This window comes from Hyla sarda, chromosome 1 (assembly GCF_029499605.1).
Source record: "Hyla sarda isolate aHylSar1 chromosome 1, aHylSar1.hap1, whole genome shotgun sequence".
NCBI lineage: Eukaryota > Metazoa > Chordata > Amphibia > Anura > Hylidae > Hyla > Hyla sarda.
Window position 1 is genome coordinate 88,487,563 of NC_079189.1, and position 24,280 is coordinate 88,511,842.

At 39.8% G+C, this 24,280-nt stretch overlaps 1 protein-coding gene across 3 annotated transcripts in view; it reads right to left on the reverse strand.

Annotated features, from left to right (window-relative positions):
- GABRA2 (gamma-aminobutyric acid type A receptor subunit alpha2) overlaps positions 1-24,280 on the reverse strand; it is a 204,027-nt gene that overhangs the window by 92,440 nt on the left and 87,307 nt on the right. For all 3 annotated transcript variants that reach the window (XM_056557356.1, XM_056557366.1, XM_056557375.1), the window contains one exon: positions 23,951-24,171. In XM_056557356.1, the coding sequence (XP_056413331.1) occupies positions 23,951-24,171 (221 nt within the window). The remainder of the gene's footprint in view (positions 1-23,950; positions 24,172-24,280) is intronic.

Consider the following 24,280-nt stretch of genomic DNA (forward strand, 5'->3'; position numbering starts at 1 on the left):
CCCCAAACATATGTCAAAAAGCACCCAGAAATGGATGGCAACAAAGCGCTGGAGAGTTCCGAAGTGACCAGCAATTACTCCAGATCTAAATCCCATTGAACACCTGTGGAGAGATCTTAAAATTGCTGTTGGGAAAAGGCACCTTGCAATAAGAGAGATCTGGAGCAGTTTTCAAAAGAAGAGTGGTCCAACATTCCAACTGAGAGGCGTAAGAAGCTTATTGATGGTTAAAGGAAGCGACTGATTTCAGTTATTTTTTCCAAAGGGTGTGCAACCAAATATAAAGTTAAGGGTGACAATAATTTTGTCGAGACCATTTTTGGAGTTTGGTGTGACATTATGTCCAATTTGCTTTTTTCCTCCCTTTATAGGTTTAGTTCCAATACACACAAAGGGAATAAACATGTGTATAGCAAAATATGTGTTACCACAACCTTTTTCTGTGAGAAATAGTTCATGTTCTTGAAAAATTCCAGGGGTGTCAACATTTACGGCCATGAATATATAAACAAGTTGGTTGGTAAGAACAGGCTGGTGGATGGGCAGTAGACGTACTCAGTAGAGATAACAAAATTTATTGGTAGATTTGTAGTATTCAGGTACATTTGAGGAGATTTATCAAAACATGTGTAAAGGAAAATGGTGCAGTTGTCCATAGCAACCAATCAGATTGCTTATTTCATTTTTCAGAGGACTTTAAAAAAAATCAAAGAAACAATCTGATTGGTTACTATGGATAACTGCACCATTTTTCCTCTGCCCGGGTTTTAATAAATCTTCTCTATTATGTATTTGTATTTATGATGCAAAGTGAATTCAAGCCTTGTAAAACAGGAATGATGATTCAATAACATCCCCACATTTATGATTATAACGTTTCCGATGTTGAACCAAAACGTCTATTTAAAGACCACATCAGCCCATGTATTTTATACATTAACAAAATGATGTATTGATCAATGCCATAATATATGTATATATATATATATATATATATATATATATATGTATATATATATATATATACCGGTATATATATACCGTATATATATATATATATATATATATATGGGGCAAAGTTAAGCATTTTCAGCTTGAAATCCCCTACAGAGGGGTACATGAGAATATGTATCCATCCATCATATGGTTATGTTGATGGATTAAAAGTAGAGACGTTGGCTTAGTACAGTGCAGCTATTATTCCCATCTAACAATGTTAATTTCTGGTGCCGTGGCAGTGCCAATCAACTATTAATGACCTATCCTATGGACAGCCAATCAATAATTTTTAGACATGCAAATCAATTATTTTTTTAACAAGTTTTTATTTCATTTTATTATATCTATCATACTTGTATTTTAACTGATGTGTAGAATAAAGTTATAAAGTGGTACTCTCATCACAGCTAATACATTAAAACATGTAGGATAAACCTCTTTCCTCTTATATTCCTGCTACTTTTCTTTCCTTTTTAACAGTTCATTTTCAAGGTTACAGACCACCACTCCACTGTTAAACAGGTTGTTGGGCTAGTGTGGTGGTGTGTGTATAAATATATATATATATATATATATATATATATATATACAGCAACCCAACCACTGCTTCTATCAAATTTACATTCTTCTCCAGATATACTTGTTCCTTTTCTCCTCTGTTTGACTCGCTGTCTAGGTTACAGACCGCCAATCCACTTTAAAAGATGTGTTTGAGCTAGTTTGCTAGCCTATATATATATATATATATATATATATATATATATATATATATATATATATATACCCATCCATGTCTTCTAATGTGGAGTAGTAGTCCCTAGGCAAAAAGCTGTCAAAATAGGGAGGAAAGGAGCAGGAATAGCAGAAGAAGTAGGTAAATTGCTAAATGATCGTATTAGCTAAAACATTTACATTGATATGCCCTACCAATTTAACTATCTTAGTTAAAGAATACTACTTTAAATTAACTTTTTTGTGCATATTTTGTGAAAAAAAAAAACTTGTCAAGACAAGCCCTCAACCAGGTATGTCAATATGAAAAAAATTAGTTATGGCTCAGTAAATTAAATGATGTAGAACAAAACCAATTGCTTGATAGATTTGGTGTCCAGTGTAAAAAATAAGTGTGTAAACAAGAGGTGTAGGTTGACATATGTGCAATACTATACACTTTGTAAATGAGACTTTATACTTTGTAAATGTAACCTGTAAATCTATCATGTAATGATGGAACAAGCACTGTAAACTTCCTATTGAAAGATTTTAGATCTCCAAGGATTTGTCAAGTTTAATTATTCTTTCAAGTTACAAACCAACTAACTTCTCTATTCTAAGATGTATTTTTACGTGTTTGACCTAGTTTTCAAAGAAGAGAAATCTAATCTCTCCAGTAACAAATTTAAATCACCTGCCAGGGTAAGACTGGATACTGGAACCCTGCCAGCACTGGGAGCCCATAATTTAAGAAGTAGAATTATGATAGAACATACAACATAATCAGCGGTGACAGTATAAGGAACACCTCCTCATGTAACAAAATATTATATAAATCATCCCCATCACTGTCAAGTGTGCAGACGCTTAGGATGTTTATAGAATCTGTTAGATTAATACTGCATTATGCATGCAAACAATTCAGCACATCATTCACTCTGTGCTGTACAGAGAAAGTGACATAACTGGACAGGCATAGTTAGCTCTTAATGGGCTATGAGGACACATTTTTGTGATAACAGATGGGTGGGCTGATACATGGTGCCAAGTATTGATGATGTTGATGATGATGTTGATAAGTTTAGCCATTACACATAATGGCATCCAGGCTGTCCCCATGTAGGGTTCTACGCTAATAGTCCATTTATGTGGAAATGTTTTATGTGAGACAAAAGGGAATGAACACTTTTGGCTAAAACTATTCATTATTTAAAATTGTGTTTGGAATTGACTGTTGATTGTTTGCTGTGGCAGGCGAGGCCGTACAATGACCCCCACATCTGCTTTGTATTTAATCAGCGATAAGAGGATTGAATCTTTACTTCTCTTTACCTGTGGAAATATATATATATATATATATATATATATATATATATATATATATATATATATATTGTAATGTCCATTTTTGTGTTTTTGCATTTTTCCGTTTTAGGCCTTGTTCCATTTTTTTTATGTATTATCTGTTTTCTGTGCTATTCTCCCTGGCTAGGGAATAGTTAATCGTATTAGCCAATGAGAACTCGGGTGGGGCTATTTAAACCCTAGCTCTGCTACACTCTGTGTTGGTTATTAGATCTACTCTATGTTATTAGTGTTACCTTTGCTATGACTGTTTTAGTTTGTCTGCATTTCTGAGTTTTAACCATGGTTGATTCCTATTATGATAGATTTTAGTCTGCTTTGTTTTTAGAACATTTGTCGGTTTTGTAGGATTAGGTTTGTCCGTTCTGCTTTAAACTTGTTATATCTTAGTCTGTGTTCACACTGTGAGTCTTGCTTGTACCTGTGCTCTGTATTTAGTATTCCTGTTTAGAGTCCTGACCCGTATTCCTCTGTGTTTTGGAGTATGGTTTTGTAATATTCCTGTTTGGTATCCTGATCCATATTCCTCAATGTTTTGGAATTTAGCTTTTGAAGTTTTCTCTGGAGGCTGTTCAGACTCATCCTTTTCTCTGTCTTGTGTTCTGTGTAATATTTTTCTGTTTCCTTCTAGGCTAGTATACTGGTCACACGGCGGAGTGTGCACGCTGGCAAGAAGCCTATTTGGCATTTGTATTGATGTCCCTCAATGTTTGGAGTGGAAGTCTAGTTTGTCCTTTGTTTAGTGTCCAGCGTGAACAGTGTTCTATGTCTCCTGACCTGTTTAGTGTTTTACATTCAGTTCATCTGTTCATCCCCTGCATCTCCTGGTTTCTGCTGTATACTTAATCCATATCTAGTCTTGTTCATTTATTTATATCTGCCATTTATCTTGATTCCGGTTTCTGAACTGTATGTTACTACACTATGGGGGGTATTTATCAAAGGATTTATGTGTTTTTTTTCACGTAACTTTGGCGCAATGCTTTGGCGCAGTGTCTTTTTGCGCCAAAGTTTGGCGCATTCTGTCCACTGTAATTTTTACAACTTTTTTTAAATCACACGGTCGTGTGTGTGATTTTAACTTTAGTCAGTAATTCATCATTTGCACCAATCGATCTTTGGCGCACTTAGCAATGTCAGAAAATGTAAACAAAGGCAAATTCCAATTTTTAAACAGGGATCAATTTATGTGGGCGGGTAAAGCACTAAAAATGTAGCTGACAATAATACAAATGTAGTGTGTGTGTGTTTTTCACTTTAATTTTTTTTTTTTAAGCAGTACTACTACTCCCAGCATGGAACACACTGTTTCATGATGGGAGTAGTAGTACCTGTACTAATAGACAGATCGCCCGGCGGGCGCTCTTCTATGGTCCCCTGCCCTGACGTATTTATACACATATTCATATTCCCCGCAGAGAGCTGTGATTGGCCAAATGGTTCCAGCCAATCACAGCTCTCTGTGAGAAATAGGAATATGTGTATATATACTGCAGTGCAGGGGACCATAGGAGAGCGGCCGCTGCATCTATACATTATACAGGAGGATCACAGCGGGTGTCAGGAGTGATACCCGCTGTGATCTTTCCATAACTGTAGGTAATACTACTCCCAACATGGAGCACACTCTGCCTCATGCTGGGAGCTGTAGTACCTGCATTAATAGACAGATTGCAGTGGGTGTCAGAAGTTACACTCGCTGCGATCTGTCTATTAATGCAGGTACTACAGCTCCCAGCATGGAGCAGAGTATGCACCATGTTGGGAGTAGTAGTGCCTGCTTAAGGACACATCACAGTGGATGTCACTACTGCTCTGCACTATACTCCGGGCCGGCCACTCACTCATTGATATTTTCCTCAGATCTGTGATTGGCTGCAACCATCCGGCTAATCACAGCTCTGTGTGGGAAATATGAATGAATTATGTTATATTCACATCACTGGCCGGAGTATAGTGCAGAGGTGTGAGCAATATATACAGCAACATCTGTGCTATATAATGGACGATCGCATCGGGTGTCAGGACTGAGACCCGGGGCGATCTGTCTATTACTACAGGTACTACTACTTCCAGCATGGAACAGTCTGTTCCATGCAGGGAGTAGTAGTACTACCTAAAAAATTAAAAAAATAGAGAAAAAAAAGTGAAACACACACACTTTATTAAAAAATACTAAAAAGTTGGCTATAAAATATATACATTTCGTTTAATAAAATGTTTTCCATCACTGCAGCATCCTTTTTTTTTTGGTACCAAACAAATTTTGGGTACCAAAAAAAAACGCCAAAAGGTGACAAAAATGCAATTTCTGCACAAATGAAAAAAACGCCAGAAAAAACGCCAGATGCAGGACATTGCAATGCAATTTTCATGCGTTTTTTCATGCGTTTTTTTAATCACTAAAAACGCAGGACAAAAACCAAGTGGAAACTTAGCCAAAGGCAAATTCAGAACAAAGGTAAAAACGCAAGAAAAAACACCAAAGCGCAAGGAAAAACTCCCTGCGCTTTGGCGTTTTTTTCTGGCGTTTTTATGCCAAAAAAATCGCAGGGCAAAAATCTCAGTGGAGTCCTAGCCTCGAGTTAAAAAATAAAATCCATTTCATACGGTGGCTATAAACCCCACAAAAGAAAATAACTTGCTTGCTGATATACTGCAGGAGGGACTCCAAAATGGCTGCTCTACAGGGTAAAATACCTCTGTGGTGGTAAGTTTTGTGTAAAATGCGCTGTGAACAGCTGATTTGAACATTTGAGCCAAAATTACTAACAACTTGCACCAAATGATAAATTTGGTGCATGTCCACGAAAACTAAAGTGAAAAAAAAAGGGTAAAAAGAAACTATCAACAGGCAAAACTGATAAATACCCCCCTATATCCTGCTGTTTGTATTTTTACATCCTGTCTGGTTTATCTGGTTGTTTTCCCGTTATGTTTCTGGCCTGTCCCCAACAATGTACAGTATTATTTGTGTACCTTTATGCCCAGGCAGTTAGGGACTGGCACTGTGGTTGTTGAACCGCCATTTAGGGAGGAAGCGCAAGTAGGCAGGGAGAGTGTTTCTAGGAACAGCTTAGGGCTCACTCTCCCTGTCCATCCTGTCGGTATATTTATTTTATTTTTTAAGTTTTAAAAATAATACTAATAATAATTAAAAAGTCTAGAGATGGTACACTGCTGCAGCCAGTTACTAAGCAAGCGGGTAGGTCCTGCTCTGACTACCCTACTTGAAAGCAGGCAGAGGCAGTGAGCAGAAGGGACCAGAAGTGCATAAAACTGATGCTAAGGGTGATCAAATTCACCAATGCTAAGGGTGATCAAAGTCAGTATCGCTTGTTTGTTATTTTTACATTATCCCCAACAACATCATCATCTAGTATGTCCTTTGGAGTATTTTCTGCCTCAAAAATAGACAAGTCAATTCTTGAGGCTGGGTTTATATGGCAGAATTTCCTCACTGAATTTTCTCTACTTCTTCATGCAAAAACCATGGCACACAAGTAATCTGTGGCAGATCCAAGCAGAATTTCCATGTGGAAATTCTAACAGAAATCCTTGTGGAATCAAAGCCCCATTGATGTCAATGGAAGTTTCTGATGAAGATTATTTTCAATGAAGGAATTCAGTGAGAAAATTCCGCTGCGTGACCATAGGCGTAAAGGGATACTCCACTGGAAAACATTTTTTTTTTAAATCAAGTGGTGCCAGAAAGTTAAACAGATTTGTAAATTACTTCTATTTAAAAATCTTAATCCTAGTACTTATCAGCTGATGTATACTACAGAGGAAGTTCTTTTCTGTTTGAATTTCCTTTCTGCCTGACCACAGTGCTCTCTACTGACACCTCTGTCCATTTTAGGAACTGTCCAGAGTAGGAGCAAATTACCATAGCAAATCTCTCTTGCTCTGCACAGTTCCTGATATGGGCAGAGGTGTCAGCAGAGAGCACTTGTTGTCAGGCAGAAAGGAAATTCAAAAAGAAAAGAACTTCCTCTGTAGTATACAACAGCTGATAAGTAATGAAAGGATTGTGATTTTTTAATAGAAGTAAATTACAAATCTGTTTAACTTTCTGGCACCAGTTAATTTAAGATAAAATTATTCCAGTGTAGTACCCCCTTTAAAGTGTACCTGTCGTCAACAATTTTTTTTTATATAATGTAGATAATACCATTATATATATATATATATATATATATATATATATATATATATTTGTAATATACATTGGTTAAAAATTGTGTATATTTTTGGGTGAAAAAGTGCTGTCCCTGCAGCTATTGTCTGTGTGTCTCTATGAGGAGTCCAAATACAGGAAGTGATGATAGGACAAGAAGGGATCTGTGCAGACTCCTGGCATGTCAATCATCCCGATGTATGAGCCACGAGCATGTTATAGAGCCTCAGTGCACACTGTCCTGTTTTTTCTTAGTGCACAGAGCCCTGCTTGTCACTTCCTGTATTTGGACTCCTCATAGAGACACACATGCAATAGCTGCAGGGACAAAAATATACATATTTTTTAACCAATGTATCTTACAAATATACATATAATGGTATTATCTACATAAATCTAAAAAGTTTTTGTTGACGATGGGTACACTTTAAGGGGGTTGTTCAAGGAGCCAAAAAGGAGCCAATAGTTGCACTGTGTTGCCACAAAAGAGGTAGCAGTAAAAGTAGCAGTAGAGGTAAGACATTATCTGCACTCAGGACAACCCATTTAATGTTGATAAATTACATTATACTTGGATACAACAAAAATAATTTAAAAAGAACATGTAATGTGGACCAATTTTCTTTAGACAGGCATTAAAGAAGCATTTTAGTTTTTTTTCCCATTGTGCACCCATATCATCACTAGTACTACAGTGCTATCATGTTTCATTTCAGCACCGCTGCATCCATGGGGTTTTAAACTGTAACCGGGCCATGTGATCACCACCCTGTCACACAGAAAATCAAAATGCTTAATGTGTTAAAGGAAGTGGTTCGTCCTGGGTCAGCTGACTTCCTGTGAACTACAGGATGACAATCTGTATAATCTCTCTTCGGGCTGCTCACAAATCTCTTCTGGCTGCTGTATGTGCATGTATGTTTATGGATAAAAATGTATTTGCTTAAATAATTTAGACCTAAGGAGAGATGTGCCAATCTAAAAACATTTTATTTTCCCTTGATTCTCCAAAATACAAATTACTTTTATTCATTGCATATCTCCAGTATGGCTAATCAGTTCTTTTATCTCCAGACCTTAATTTAGTCAGTCCTGAAATCTGTAAACATACAAATTATTAAGCCATTAAGGATGGTTTTTCTCCTCTTCTAATAGCCATAATGTTTAAAATTTTCCACCTACAGGGCCATATGACAGCTTGTGTATTGCACCATCAATTGTACTTTGTGATGACACCACTCATTTACCACTAAATCTACGGTGAAACAAAAAAATAATAATAATAATAATTTTGGGACAAAAAAAAAAAATTTTGCAACTTTTGGGGGCTTCTGTTTATATATTATTTAAATTTTTTTTAGTCCGCATAGGGAACTATTGCATGCACAATGTTGAACAATTTAGTGCCATAGAACAGCAATAATCAGTGTTATCAACGCTTTATCACTACAGACTGCTGAGGCCGCCTGGAGTACCGGAGCACTGAATGGACAAGACAGAGGCAGGTATTGACCCTCTGCCTATCCTCTCAGCAGACCGGGACCCCATGATTTTGCCATGGTGGGCCCGATCAGCTCCAGCTCCGTGGGGTATGTGACCATCACTGAAGTGTGTGGCAGGCGCATATCAAGGACATGTAACACGAGACGTGCATGCTGGAGCTGAGCTCGCTTTATAGACTGTGGGTTCCAGCAGGTGTGAACCCGCTGCTAATGGTGGACATCAGCGAACATAGTTATGTCTGCCATAAACCCTATAGATGGTTTAGATTACAGAGATGCCTGTGGGTTTGGGATGCTTATCAAACCACCGGTGAGAAAATAGGGGTCTAATGAAGCAAATGACAGAGAAGGCCTCCTGGCCTTCCTTCTACAGGCTGGATCATCAATCCAATGATTTTGCCTGGCTATATCCGTAGGGTGCCAATCTTGCTGTACAATAGTAAACAATAGCACAGCATTTTGCAGTGAATGCAAGCCAATGATTGCATATAATAGCCCCAAATAGGGACAAAAAAAGTGTAAAATAAAAAAAACACTTTAAGGACCAAGGGCGTAACGGAACACCTATGGTTTGGTGCTTAAGGAACAAGGATGTACCTTTACACCCTGGTCCCGTTACCGGTGTTTGAAACATGCTCACAAGCTGAGCACGCTTCATACGCGGTTGGTCCCGGTTGCTATCAGCAGCCAAAACCCACAGTGAATGCCAGGCATTGCAGATAAACCCTTAAAACATCACAATTAAAGTTGATTGTGGCATCTAAAATGCGGGGTTAACTCTCCTGGCAGCTCAGTGGAGCTGATCAGGCCCATCGCGGTGAAATTGCGATGTCCCATTCAGCTGAGTGGATGGCAAATTTTTGGTCACTTCACACTGTATATCATAAAAATACGAATAAAAAACAATCAAAAAGTGCCATTAAATAAAAAATGATACAGATCTACATATCACAGATCATAGCGCAAAACATGAGCCCCCATATAGCCCCATATGGTGAAAAATAAGTTATGGGGGTTAGAATATGACAATTTTAAACAGACTAATATTAGTGAATGTAGTTATAATTTTTTTAAAGTAGTAAAAGAAAATAGGTATTTTTTACAATATATTTAGGTGATAGAGGCATAAAAATTGGGTACTGAGTAATATATTTATTTATCTATTTTTTTTGTGGGATGTTGCAAGTACACTTTAATGGTAAAATTAAAGGTGTGCTGTATCTGCAAGGCCAAAATTAAAGGGGTACTCCGCCCTAGACATCGCATCCCCTATACAAAGGATAGGGGATAAGATGTCAGATTACGGGGGTCCCGCCGCAGGGGAATCCCGGGATCTCGGCTGCAGCCCCTTGCTTTCATTACTGCACAAAGCAAAATTGCTCTGTGCGTAATGACGGCCGATACAGGGGCCGAAGCATCGTGACGTCACGGCCCACCCCCTTAATGTAAGTCTATGGGAGGGGGTATGACGGCTGCCACACACCCTCCCATAGACGTGTATTGAGGGGGCGGGCTGTGACATCACATGGGGCGGCGCTGTGATGTCACGATGCTCCGGCCCCTGTTTGCTCTGTGTAGTAATGACAGCGGGGTGCTACAGCCGAGATCCCGGGATTCCCCTGCGGCGAGACCCCCGCAATCTGACATCTTATCCCCTATAAGATGATAGGGGCAGAGTACCCTTTAAGGGGTTAAGAGAGATGAATGTAAGACTGCTGACAGACACTCAAAATGTTATGTCTCCTTTCGCTTACATACTACAAATCTAAGGGATTTTCTAAACTTGCACTTTAGTAGAGCTGAACTGCAATACCAGAAAACAGCCATTAGACAAAAGTTTACTTTTTCCAAAAAAATTTTTTTTAGCTATTGCCCATCCAAAATGACTGATCACAAAATATACTATAGTCTTTATGTGTAAAGGTGCCATCACATATGTACAGTGATCGGGCTCAGTGTCTCTCCAGCTCTGTAGAAAAGGGGATATTGATAATTTAACTGATCCTTCAATTGGGATACCAGATCGCGGGGCATGCTGATAAACTCTAAGCAGAAGAGGGTCCATATTTCTTAACATATCAGAGCAGTTTTGTAATAACTATAACCCTTTACAATACCAACCACATAGTTTACTTTTAGGTGCCAAAAGTCCAGAAAACAGTTTTAAGCTGATTCTCGATGACCAGATGGCTCCAATGTTTTTAGACAAGATGTAAATATTGCAAAAAAATATAATATTTTCTATTTGATTATTGTTGCATATGTCTCCGTATATTACTGGACATTGGCTGAAGTTCCACAATTACCATATGCTGCCTCTAGTTCACTACATAATAAGCTCATACGGTTTTAGACATCCTGGTTTCATGGACCTATTAAAATATAATGACTGCAATCCTGTTCTAGAGTACAGAATCCTCCACAGAAGCCTCTATAAACTGTATAAAACACCATTAAACAACTCAGTTATTTTTATGATACTGTAAATCATTTGATCATTTCACAGTTCATGACTCTACCTGTAATATAACCGCTATAAAAGGCTGTTATAATTTAAAGGAACAATAACATCATATTGATGTAAACCGCAACACTACATCTAGAGATGTAAGGGAACATATCACTTACATTTTTGTAATAACTAACACTATAAAGTAGGTTTAGTTATTATGATAATAACAAAAACATTTTTGCAACCCGTTCATGCTATTTTTTCAATGTAGTTATGGAGCAGCAGTCTTGCTTGTCGGATGACAATCCAGGGCATTTTATTGGCATACCAGAGAAGTCTTATGGGTGGGGCTCATATATATAAAAGTACATATGTATTAGTATTTAAAAAAATATTTCAACAGAAGTATCTTCTTTAATTCTTATAGTGCATGTGTTAACTGGAACCTGTGTAATCTGTTTCTATCTTCATAAGCCTAAGTTTGCAATTTCCTGCATCTGGCGTTTTTTCTGGCGTTTTTTCATTTGTGTGGAAATTGCATTTTGGCCCCTTCGGCATTATTTTTTTGGTACCCAAAATTTATTGGGTAACAAAAAAAAAAAAGGGATGCAGTAGTGATGGAAACATTTTTTATTTAACTTTATATATATTTTTAGAACAAAATTGTAATACATTTTTAATAAAGTGTGTGTGTTTCCCTTTTTTTCTCTCTTTTTTTACATTTTTTAGGTAGTACTACTGCTTGCAGCATGGAACACACTGTTCCATGATGGGAGTAGTAGTACCCGTACTAATAGCCATAAGCCAGATGTGATCGTCCATAATATAGCAGAGATGCAGAGCGGCTCTATACAGCGCTCACATCTCTGTTCTGTACTCCGGCCAGTGATGTGAATAGAACATCAACCATTCATATTTTCCACCCAGAGTGGGGATTGGCCGGATGGTGGCAGCCAATCACCGCTCTCAGAGGGAAATATGAATGAGTGATGTTCTATTCATATCACTGGCCGCAGTATAGTGCATAGATGCGAGTGCTGTATAGAGACGATCCACGTGTCTGCAATAGAAAGGATGATCACAGCGGATGTCAGGAGTGATACCCGCTGTGATCTGTCTATTAATGCAGGTACTGCTACTCCCATCATGGAGCACACTCTGTTCCATGTTGGGAGCTGTAGTACCTGCAGTTAAGGAAAGATCACAGTGGATGTCACTCCTGACACCCGCTGTGATCCTCCTGTATAATGTATAGATGTGGCCGTCCGCTCTTCTATGGTCCGCTGCACAGACGTATATATACACCTATTCATATTTCCCACTGAGTTGTGATTGGCTGGAACCAATAGGTGTGTATATATGGCAGTGCAGGGGACCATAGAAGAGCGGCCACCCACATCTATAAATTATACAGAAGGATCGCAACGGAACCCGGGCGATCTGTCAATTAGTACAGGTACTACTACTCCCATTATGGAACAGTGTGTGTTCCATGCTGGGAGTAGTAGTACCACCTAAAAAAAAATGGAAAAATAATTTTGCGATTTCTCATTGATTTACAGCTAACATCTGGCCACAGCGTTTTTTGGACGAAAAAACGCCATGCGGCAGAATTGGCGTTTTTCCCCAAAAAAAGTTGAAACTTAGCCTAATAGAGGTATTATCTTTAATGGTAATTGTGTAGGTGTTTACTGCTGAGAAGTGATCTCTACAGAAGAGAAAGGGCCAGCATTTGAGTCTTTGTGGCTGTAAATTTAGGATAAGTTTTCAGGATTTTTTTTATTTAGATGATTTAGATAAAATAATTAGAAGAATTATCACAACAAATGTAGAAAAATAATGCAGAAATTTCAGCAACTGAAAATCTTTGTTCATACATCTGATTTTGGTTGTTATAGTTGCAAGCTGCATCTACTCTAATTAATTTTTCTGTTATTTTTATTAGTGCATACCAAGGCAGTTAGTACATTTCTATGTACAAAAGGGCTGTTGCCTCTGAGCGCTTCAGAATATGTCCATAGACAGCTTGCTGCAGACTGGCCCGAAGTAGCTAAGTATTGCAGACAGCCTGGAGGCGGAATGTGCAGGTCTGTTCATTTCTTTAGTCTTATTTTTTTATTAGTGCATTGATTGTCTTCTGAGAGATGTAGAGAAAACTAACAATAGTAAATATAAAATAATGGTGAATTTATAATTTGCATAGTGGTAGAAGCAGCAACCACTAAAGTTAGCTTACTAAAGATGAGTTAAAGGGAAACTCTGGTGGAAACAAGTAGAAAACAAATGTTTTCAAATCAACTGGTGCCAGGAAGTTAAACAGATTTGTAAATTAGAAAAATTGGGGTATGTGCAGCTCACAGAATAAATTAGTTGAGGCTATATGGAATGTACTTACACCAAAAAAAAGTACAAATGTAAAATAATTTGTAGAAAGAAAAAGGTACCAAAAGCCTCTACACTAATACCATAAATGGTACATGATGGTTAATTACAGAAAAATAAAGTCGGACTGTGCTTCACTTTAAATGATGAAAAATAATTTATTATAAAATAATTATATATATATAAATGAGACATTAATATAAAACATAAATAAAAAACATATAATATAAATTAATACCTCCTTACACAGGGCCCTTGTGGGGAGGTAATATAGGATGATATAAAGCAATAAAACATTAAAATCCGCTGGAAGAAAGTTCTTGGTGTGCTAGTATGGCTGGACGTCCGAGAGGCAGATGACAAATACTGTGGAGTCTGTGTCCATGGCATGCGCTTGCGGCGATGGGCCCGGTTGCCACAGGCCTAGGAGAAGTTGCCGTTCACAGAGATAGATGGATTACTCCGGAGATGGAAGCAAACTCGGAGGTAGATGGATCTGCTCCGGGGACAAAGCAAAGCCTCGTGGAGGGCCTCTCGGCGGCTGATGGTATCAAAGCAGGTAAATGCAGCCAGGTGTAGATACAGGATATGGCAGAGCTTAACAGGAGGGGTGTCAGAGATAGGGAGATGCAGTTAATGGATTTCAGGGTACTTTATAAACGACCCTTTCCTCAGTAGAGATATGCTGAGGAAAGGGTCGTTTATAAAGTACCCTGAAACGCGTCTAGAGAAAGAGGCTATTGCCGCACGACTACCGCAATCCATTAACTGCATCTCCCTATCTCTGTCACCACTCCTGTTAAGCTCTGCCATATCCTGCATCTACACCTGGCTGCATTTACCTGCTTTGATACCATCAGATGCCGAGAGGCCCTCCACGAGGCTTTGCTTTGTCCCCGGAGCAGATCCATCTATCTCCGAGTTTGCTTCCATCTCCGGAGTAATCCATCTATCTCCGTGACCGGCGACTTCTCCTAGGCCTGTGGCAACCGGGCCCGTCGCCGCAAGCGCGTGCCAGCGCTGAACACAGCCTCCACAGCATTTGTCATCTGCCTCTTGGACGTCCAGCCATACTATCACACCAAGAACTTTCTTCCATCTATGGGAGCTGGTAACTATACAACTACATGAGCTATCTTGAAATTCTACAACATATATAATTATCGAGTGCACTTCATAAAAAGTGAACACAATGTCGGATTAGTGGAAGATTTCACTGTATAAGCGGATTTTAATGCTTTATTGCTTTATATCATCCTATATTACCTCCCCACAAGGGCCCTGTCTAAGGAGGTATTAATTTATGTTTTTTTATTTATGTTTTATATTAATGTCTCATTTATATATAATTATTTTATAATAAATTATTTTTCATCATTTAAAGTGAAGCACAGTCCGACTTTATTTTTCTGGAATTAACCATCATGTACCATTTATGGTATTAGTCTAGAGGCATTTGGTAGCTTTTTCTTTCTACAGATTTGTAAATTACTTCTATTAAAAAATCTTAATCCTTCCAGTACATAATAGCTGCTGTATAAAACAGAAACTTTTTTTGTGAATTTCTTTTCTGTCTGAGCACAGTGCTCTCTGCTGACAACTCTGTCCGTGTCAGGAACTATCCAGATTAGATGCATATGTCCATAGAAAACCTCTCCTGCACTGGATAGTTCCTGACACGGACAGAGGTGTCAGCAGAGATTGCACTGTTGTCAGGCTGGAAAGAACTTCACAAAAATGACTCTGTAGTATATCTGTAGTATACAGCAGCTGATAAGTACTGGAAGGATTAATATTTTTAAATAGAAGCGATTTACAAAAATGTTTAACTTTCTTATACCAGTTGTTTAAAAAAAAATATATACCGTATTTATCGGGGTATACCACGCACCGGCCTATAACACGCACCCTCATTTTACCACGGATATTTGGGTAAAAAAGGTTTTTTACCTAAATATCCATGAAAAAATGAGGGTGCGTGTGTGCGCGTGTATACCCCGATACACCCCCAGGAAAGGCAGGGGGAGAGAGGCCGTCGCTGCCCGCTTCTCTCCCCCTGCCTTTCCTGGGGTCTAGAGCGCTGCTGTCGGCCCTTCTCACCCCCTGGTTATCGGCGCCGCTGCCCGTTCTGTCCCCCTGACTATCGGTGCCGGCGCCGATAGCCAGGGGGAGAGAAGCGGCGCCGACAGCCAGGGGGAGAGAAGGGGCAGCGGCACCCATTGCCGGCGCCGCTGCCCCGTTGCCTCCCCCCATCCCCGGTAGCATAATTACCTGAGTCCGGTCCGCGCTGCTCCGCTGCTCCAGGCCTCCGTCGTGCGTCCCCGGCGTCATTGCTATGCACAGCGCGGCGCATGACGTCAGAGCGCCGCGCCGTTCAGCGCATAGCAATGACGCCGGGGACGCACGACGGAGGCCTGGAGCAGCGCGGACCGGACTCAGGTAATTATGCCACCGGGGATGGGGGGAGGCAACGGGGCAGCGGCGCCGGCAATGGGTGCTGCTGCCCCTTCTCTCCCCCTGGCTGTCGGCGCCGCTTCTCTCTCCCTGGCTATCAGCGCCGGCACCGATAGTCAGGGGGACAGAACGGGCAGCGGCGCCGATAACCAGGGGGTGAAAAGGGCCGACAGCAGCGCTCTAGACCCCAGGAAAGGCAGGGGGAGAGAAGCGGGCAGCGACGGCCTCTCTCCCCCTGCCTTTCCTGGGGGTGTATCGGCGTATAACACGCACACAGACTTTAGGCTAAAAATTTTAGCCTAAAAAGTGCGTGTTATACGCCGATAAATATGGTATATTCTACCGGAGTACCTCTTTAACTTCCTAAGCTGTCTCTGGCAGCAGCTAACTAGATTTGTTTCATTTGGCTCTATACCAGTAATGGGTCACAATTTGGATTGGGAAAACCAACTAAAAACCATTTTAGATCTGCCATCATAGATGTATTGGAGGAGGTTATGGTCCTTAACGACTGAGGGCGTACAGGTACGCCCGTGGGAATTTCGGTCCCCGCCGCTAGCCGGTCGGGGATCGGACTGGGATGCCTGCTGAAATCATTCACCAGGCATCCCGGCACATCTCCGATGAGAGTCCTGAGACCCCCCCATGTCAGCAATCGCCGCAAATCGCCGGTCAATTCAGACCGGCGATCTTTGACGATTCCGGGTCATACGGGTCTCCTGTGACCCGGAAAATAAGGGGGATCGGGGCTGTCCAAGACACCCACGATCTCCCTGAAGAGATAGGAGTTAGGTGGCAGGGGGTGCCACCCCTCCTATCCCTGCTATTGGTCGGTCAGAATAGCAGATCGGGGGTGAGGGGGAGTTAAAGTTCGGTTCCCCCGATCTGCCCACCCACAGTAGTCCAGGCAGAACGGGGGAACTGTTCTGTGACCGGTGGTCACTTAACATCGGCGGCCGAAGCGGGCGCCGCGATGACGTGCAGCTGGCTGCCTGGTGCAGACTACGGAAGCCGGTGAGTTGCCTTGCAACATCTGGAGGGCTACAGTTTGGAGACCATTATACAGCGGTCTCTATACTGTATCCCTCCAGATGTTGCAAAACTACAACACCCTGCATACCCAGACAGCTGTTTGTTGTTTGGGCATGCTGGGATTTGTAGTTTTGCAACAGCTGGAGGGCTAAAGTTTGGAGATCACTGTGCAGTGGTCTCTAAACTGTGGTCCTCTAGATCTTGCCAAACTACAACTCCCAGAATGCCCACACAGCAGTTTGCTGTCTAAGCATGCTGGGATTTGTAGTTTTGCAAAATCCGAGGGCCACTGTTTGGAGATCACTGCGCGGTGGTTTCTAAACCGTGGCCCTCTAAATCTTGCAAAACTACAACTCCCAGCATGCACAAACAGCAAACGGCTGTCTCGCCATGCTGGGAGTTGTGATCAGTACATGCTGGGCGTAGCAGTTTTGCAACAGCTGGAGGCACACTGGATCGAAAATACTGAGTCAAGTAACAGAACCGAACTGAAGGTTTTCCAACCAGTGTGCCTTCAGCTGTTGCAAAAGTACAACTCCCAGCATGCACGGTCTGTTAGTGCATGCTGGGAGTTGTAGTTTTTCAACAGCTGGAGGTTTGCCCCCCCCCCCCCCCATGTGAATGTACAGGGTACATTCACACGGCGGGGGTTTACAGTGGGTTTCCTTCTTCAAGTTTGAGCTGTTGCAAATTTTACACCGCAGCTAAAACTCCTAGCGGGAAACTCACTGTAAACCCCCGCCTGTGTGAATGTACACTAAAAACACTACAATACACTACACTAACACATAATAAAGGGTAAAACACTACATATACACCCCCTTACACAGTCCCCACCAATAAAAATTTAAAACGTATCGTACGGCAGTGTTTTCAAAACGGAGCCTCCAGCTGTTGCAAAACAAAAACTCCCAGCATTTCCGGACAGCCAATGACTGTCCAGGCATGCTGGGAGTTTAGCAACAGCTGGAGGCACCCTGTTTGGGAATCACTGGCGTAGAATACCCCTATAACCACCCCTATGCAATACCTAATTTAGTCCTTAAATGCGTATGGCGCTCTCTCACTTCAGAGCCCTGTCGTATTTCAAGGAAACAGTTTAGGGCCACATATGGGGTATTTCCGTGCTTGGGAGTAATTGAGTTAGAAATTTTGGGTGGCTTTTTACCCCTTATGAAAGGGAAAAGTTGGGGTCTACACCAGCCTGTTAGTGTAAAAAAATTAAAATGTTTACACTAACATGATGGTGTTGTCCCATACTTTTTATTTTCATAAGAGGTAAAAGGAAAAAAATCACCCAAAATTTGTATCGCAATTTCTCCTGAGTACGGAAATACCACATTTGTGGGCGTAAAGTGCTCTGTGGACGCACAACAAGGCTCAGGAGTGAGAGAGCACTATGTACATTTGAGGCCTAAATTGGTGATTTGCACAGGGGTGTCTGATTTGACAGTGGTTCTAACATACACACAAAAAATTAATTCCCACGTGTGTCCCCATTTTGGAAACTACACCCCTCACGGAACATAACAAGGGGTATAGTGAGCCTAAACACCCCACAGGTGTTTGACAAATTTTCATTAAAGTTGGATGAGAAAATGAAAAAAAAATTGAACTAAAATGCTGGTGTTACACAAAATTTTTCATTTTCACAAGGGAAATAGGAAAAAAAGGCCCCCCAATATGAATGTAAAGTACTCTGCGGGCAAACTACAATGCTCAGAAAAGAAGGAGTGCCATTGGGCTTTTGGAGAGAGAATTGAAGACCATGTGTGTTTACAAAGCCCCCATAGTCCCAGAACAATGGACCACTCCCCCCCTCGTGTGACCCCATGTCATTTTTCATTTGCTCAGCCCACTGTTCCAAAGATCTGTCAAATGCCAGTGGGGTGTAAATGCTCACTGCACCCCTTATTAAATTCTGTGAGGGGTGAAGTTTCCAAAATGGGGTCACATGTGGGGGGTCCCACAGTTCTGGCACCACGGGGGGCTTTGTAAATGCTTATGGCCCCCGACTTCCATTCCAAACAATTTCTCTCTCCAAAAGCCCAGTGGCGCTCCTTCTCTTCTGAGCATTATAGTGCGGCAGCAGAGCACTTGACATCCACACATGGGGTATTTCCATACTCAGAAAGAATGGGGTTACACATTTTGGGGGACATTTTCTCCTATTACCCCTTGTAAAAATGTAAAATTTGGGGAAAAACAGCATTTTAGTGAAAACATTTTTTCTTTCATTTACACATCCGACTTTAACGAAAAGTCGTAAAACACCTGTGGGATGTTTAGGCTCACTGTACCCCTTGTTATGTTCCTCGAGGGGTGTAGTTTCCAAAATAGTGCGCCATGTGTTTTTTTTGTTCTGGTTCTGGAACCATAGGGGCTTCCTAAATGTGACATGCCCCCCAAAAACCATTTCAGCAAAATTTGCTTTCCAAAAGCCAAATGCGGCTCCTTCTCTTCTGAGCATTGTAGTGCAGCAGCAGAGCACTTGACGTCCACACATGGGGTATTTCCATACTCACAAGAAATGGGGTTACAAATTTTAGGGGGCATTTCTCCTATTACCCCTTGTAAAAAAATTGAAATTTGGGGAAAAAAACCTGCATTTTAATTTAAAAAAATGTTTTAATTTACACATCCAACTTTAACGAAAAATCGTCAATCACCTGTGGGGTGTTAAGGCTCACTGTACCCCTTTTTACAATACTTAAGGGGTGTCGTTTCCAAAATTGTATGCCATGTGTTTTTTTTTTTGTTTTTTTTTTTTTGCTGTTTCGGCACCATAGGGGCTTCCTAAATGTGACATGCCCCCCAAAAACCATTTCAGCAAAATTCACTCTCCAAAATCCCATTGTCGCTCCTTCCCTTCTGAGCTCTCTCGTGCACCCACAGAGCACTTTACATCCACATATGAGATATTTCCTTACTTGAGAGAAATGGGGTTACAAATTTTGGGGGGATTTCTCGCCTTTTACCCCTTGTAAAAATTCAAAAAATGGCTCTACAAGAACATGCATGTAAAAAATGAAGATTTTGAATTTTCTCCTTCACGTTGCTGCTATTCCTGTGAAACACCTAACATGAAAGCCCCTTTGCCCTTTTAATATAAAACTATGTCCTTCTGTGGTAGTTTTTCTTCTTTTAAATATCCTCTCCTCCTTTACATTGTTGTTAAAGGGGTTATCCAGGAAAAAACTTTTTTTTATATATCAACTGGCTCCAGAAAGTTAAACAGATTTGTAAATGACTTCTATTAAAAAATCTTAATCCTTTCAGTATTTATGAGCTTCTGAAGTTTAGGTTGTTCTTTTCTGTCTAAGTAATCTCTGATGACACGTGTCTCGGGAACCGCCCAGTTTAGAAGAGGTTTGCTATGGGAATTACTTCTAAACTGGGTGGTTCCCGAGACAGGTGTCATCAGAGATTACTTAGACAGAAAAGAACAACCTTAACTTCCGAAGCTCATAAGTACTGAAAGGATTAAGATTTTTTAATAGAAGTAATTTACAAATTTGTTTAAATTTCTGGAGCCAGTTGATATATATATATATATATATATATATATATATATATATATATATATATATATAAACGTTTTTTCCTGGAATACCCCTTTAAGGTCCTTTAACCTTTCCTGGTAAGTTTTATCCTGCAATCCATGTATTAGTTTAGAAGATTTTCTCTGAACTCTCTCCAAAGTATCTATATCCTTCTGGAGACACCTGTGTAGAGAAAGGCCTTTTTAAAAATAAAGAAGCAATCTGATTGGTTGCTATGGGCAACTTATCCACTACTGATCCACTTTTTCTACACAGGTTTTGATAAATCCTCTCCATGGTTCTCAGTACTGCAAATAATACTCCAAGTGAGGTCTCATCAGTGCTCTGTACAGCGGCATGAGCACTTCCTTCTCTACTGCTAATACCTCTCCCTATAAAAACATGAGCACTTCCCTCTTTCTTCTACTAATACCTCTACCTATACACTGAAGCATTCTACCTGCTGCTCTATTACATTGTCTGCCAACCTTTGAGCAGGCAGACAATGTAAGCTGTGGTCTTAATGAGTTAATGCGTGTGGTTAGGGGTCTGTCTGAAATCAATTATTATTTTTTTTTGTTTAACAAATAAGTAAGTGAAACAGTAACAAAACAATAACTGTACTTTAGTGTTCATCTTGAACCTTCACCTGACTGATGATTCAGGTAAGTTCCAAGTATACTTGATCTACAGTATAATGTGTTAATAGAAGCAGTGGACATGGAACTGTGATAGAAATATTAAACTTTGAACCTTATATGGATATATTATAAGACATATACTTACTGAACTTACATTAATACAATTAAAAAAATGTTTCTACTTAAAGTTACTACTGGTTTGTAATGTCCTTGTCTAGGATATGGATGTGAAATATGTTTTATAATTTTACACTCACCATACATCACCCAAATAGCAGTTCAATATTTCTACTATTACAAAGTTTAATTTGTCATGTAAAGGGTTATTATAAATTTAGCAAACAATGCATATTTATTGTGTAATGGAAAATCAAATCATACAGGTTCCTAACATACAGTATTTTCTGTACTAATTCCTTTAGGTTTTCAAGATCTCTGTTCTCAACTATTTAATAAGAGTCTTCACCGTTTACTTGAACTGAATCAGAATCTATCCTGGTCATGTGAACGGATTGTTAGACTGGGTTCACATATGTGCATGCACTGGTGTACACCGGAGGGAAAATGATGCTAGAACTGATCACATTCATTTGAATGGGACAGTTCCCAATCATCTGGCTTCTCAGTTTGGACGCCGGATGGTTGGACACGGCGGACGGCACCGGACAGGGCAACGCAGCTTACGTTACGTTATGTTCCCCTGTACGGCGTCCAGAAACAATGGATGCCAGATGTCATACAATTGATGACAACTGATACATGTTGTCATCAGTTATGGCATCAGTTACGTCGAGATCTAGGCTGAGTTCACCTATGCCAGATGCCGGACATATGTGAACCTAGCCTTACATGACAACAAGTTGTAGAGCTACACAAAAACCTGACTGTGATAACTCTCACATTATCATGGTTATCGGCCTCTGTAACCCAAACCCCTATGTGGCAGGGGAAATTGAAATTTGGAAAAAAAAAAAGTGTATTTATCATTTTTTTTAATTATTATTATTATTATTGCTGAACTCCAAGCTTACAATATATAACATAACAGTCAATTTTCAGATTTCTGAGGAAATGCATTTGATATTCCTAGCTGACTACAGACAAATAAAGACATGTGTCTACAATATCCATCATCTTCATTTTTTTGTCTTTTTCGTGTTGATCTGTAGTTGCTACACATAAAAACTCTGCCAGCATAGAAAACTGCATTATTAAATTATCATCAAAAACATGATAATACAGTCATGAGGTGACTTTAACACCTTCCATTATCCATTTCAACACCAGAAATTGATTTGTAAGAAAAAATAGACATCATATTGACTGATATGTCATTTTAGCAGAAAAAACTTTTTTTCATACTCAGATAAATCATCTTCCATGGGTGAAGCAAGAGTCAGAAACATAACGGCTTTCCTCTACCCTGTCTTATAAAAGAAGGTCCAGGGCTGGTCCAAGATAATAAAACGGGTGTGTAGTCAGTTATAGAGCCAAGAGTCAAACCCAATAATAGAACAACATCTACCAGCAGACAAGGCAGGAGTATAGTTAGAAACAATTCTAAGGTCAGGAACAATTTTAAAAATTTAATTTAGTAGAAGAAACACATGAACAAGAGCCTATATACACCTACATTAGCAAGCAATGCCTTAGAGGTCTACTGCTCAGCCAGGCCTGATATTACCACCACAAGCATGGCAGCAGACCATCGACTGGTGTTTGGTCATTGTCAGGTTTTGTGTCTAGAGCAAGGGATACCATTGCTGAGACTAATATAAGAAGCATCTCATTGTCTAGAAATCAGAAATAGGTGTTACCAGGAGATTTGTCTACTGGCTGGGATGTGGTACTGAAACTGGACAAGGTGAGTAACACCCCAAAACATTAACAAATTAAACATTATATACTGTGAATATTGTCTGTGACTTAAATATTTGACATTCAATATTCTTCTGTTTGTGAATTTCCCTATACAAAACAATTTAAATAGCTTCTGTCATTTTTAAAAACTTTCAACATTTCGTCCAGACTGAATTGCAGAATTACAACCTGGTGAAGTGTGCGGCAGCAGGCTGCCTCGTCCAACTCATTCACTCAATTATAGTCTATAGTTTGACAGCCAGGGAGTGAAACGTGCTGCAGTGCGCTTCACCGGGTTCAAACTCAAGATTGCATAGAGTCTCAGTACTGAAACCCGATGCAAATTACTGTAAAGAGGTACACCGGTACTTCTATTTAAAAATCTTAATCCTTCCAGTACTTATCAACTGCTGTATGTTCCAGAGGAAGTTGAGTTGTTCTTTCCAGTCTGACCACCCTGCTCTCTGCTGACACCTCTGTCCATGTCAGGAACTGCCCAGAGTATGAGCAAAACCCAATAGCAAACATCTCAAAGAGCACTGTGGTCAGAAAGAAAATAACTCAACTTCCTCTGGAATATACAACAGCTGATAAGTACTGGAATAATTAAGATATTTAAATAGAAGTAATTTACAAATCTGATTGAAAAAAAAACTTGTTTTCCACTGGGGTACCTCTTTAAGCTTTTGATGTGTCCAGAAGACATGCCATACATTTTTACAAATGACAGTAAGGCATTCATGTATAATAAAAAAACTAAATAGTCATAAAATGTCATCAAAAATGTATATTGTACATGTATCAAAACTACATAACAAAGTAACTACCTCATGGTATATAGCAGTGTTCCATCATCCTGAATTCTCAGAAGCTTATTTGGCATTGTCATGTTATGGGCTATAGATTTTTTTCCATTATGAAAGAAAGTGTCCGGTGTCCAAATTTTATTAGCCATCAGATTGTTTAATCGAAGAATACGCATTGGTCCAGTAAACCTCAGTCTTTCATCTTCCCAATTTTGACGAAAGAATACATCTATAGTGTATTCCTATAGCACAAAAAATAAAAATGTATTAGTATTCATTGACCTGTCACTTTAATTGCATTTTGATAGAATACATGTCTTTATTAAATACAAAATAGTCAAAAATGTCAAA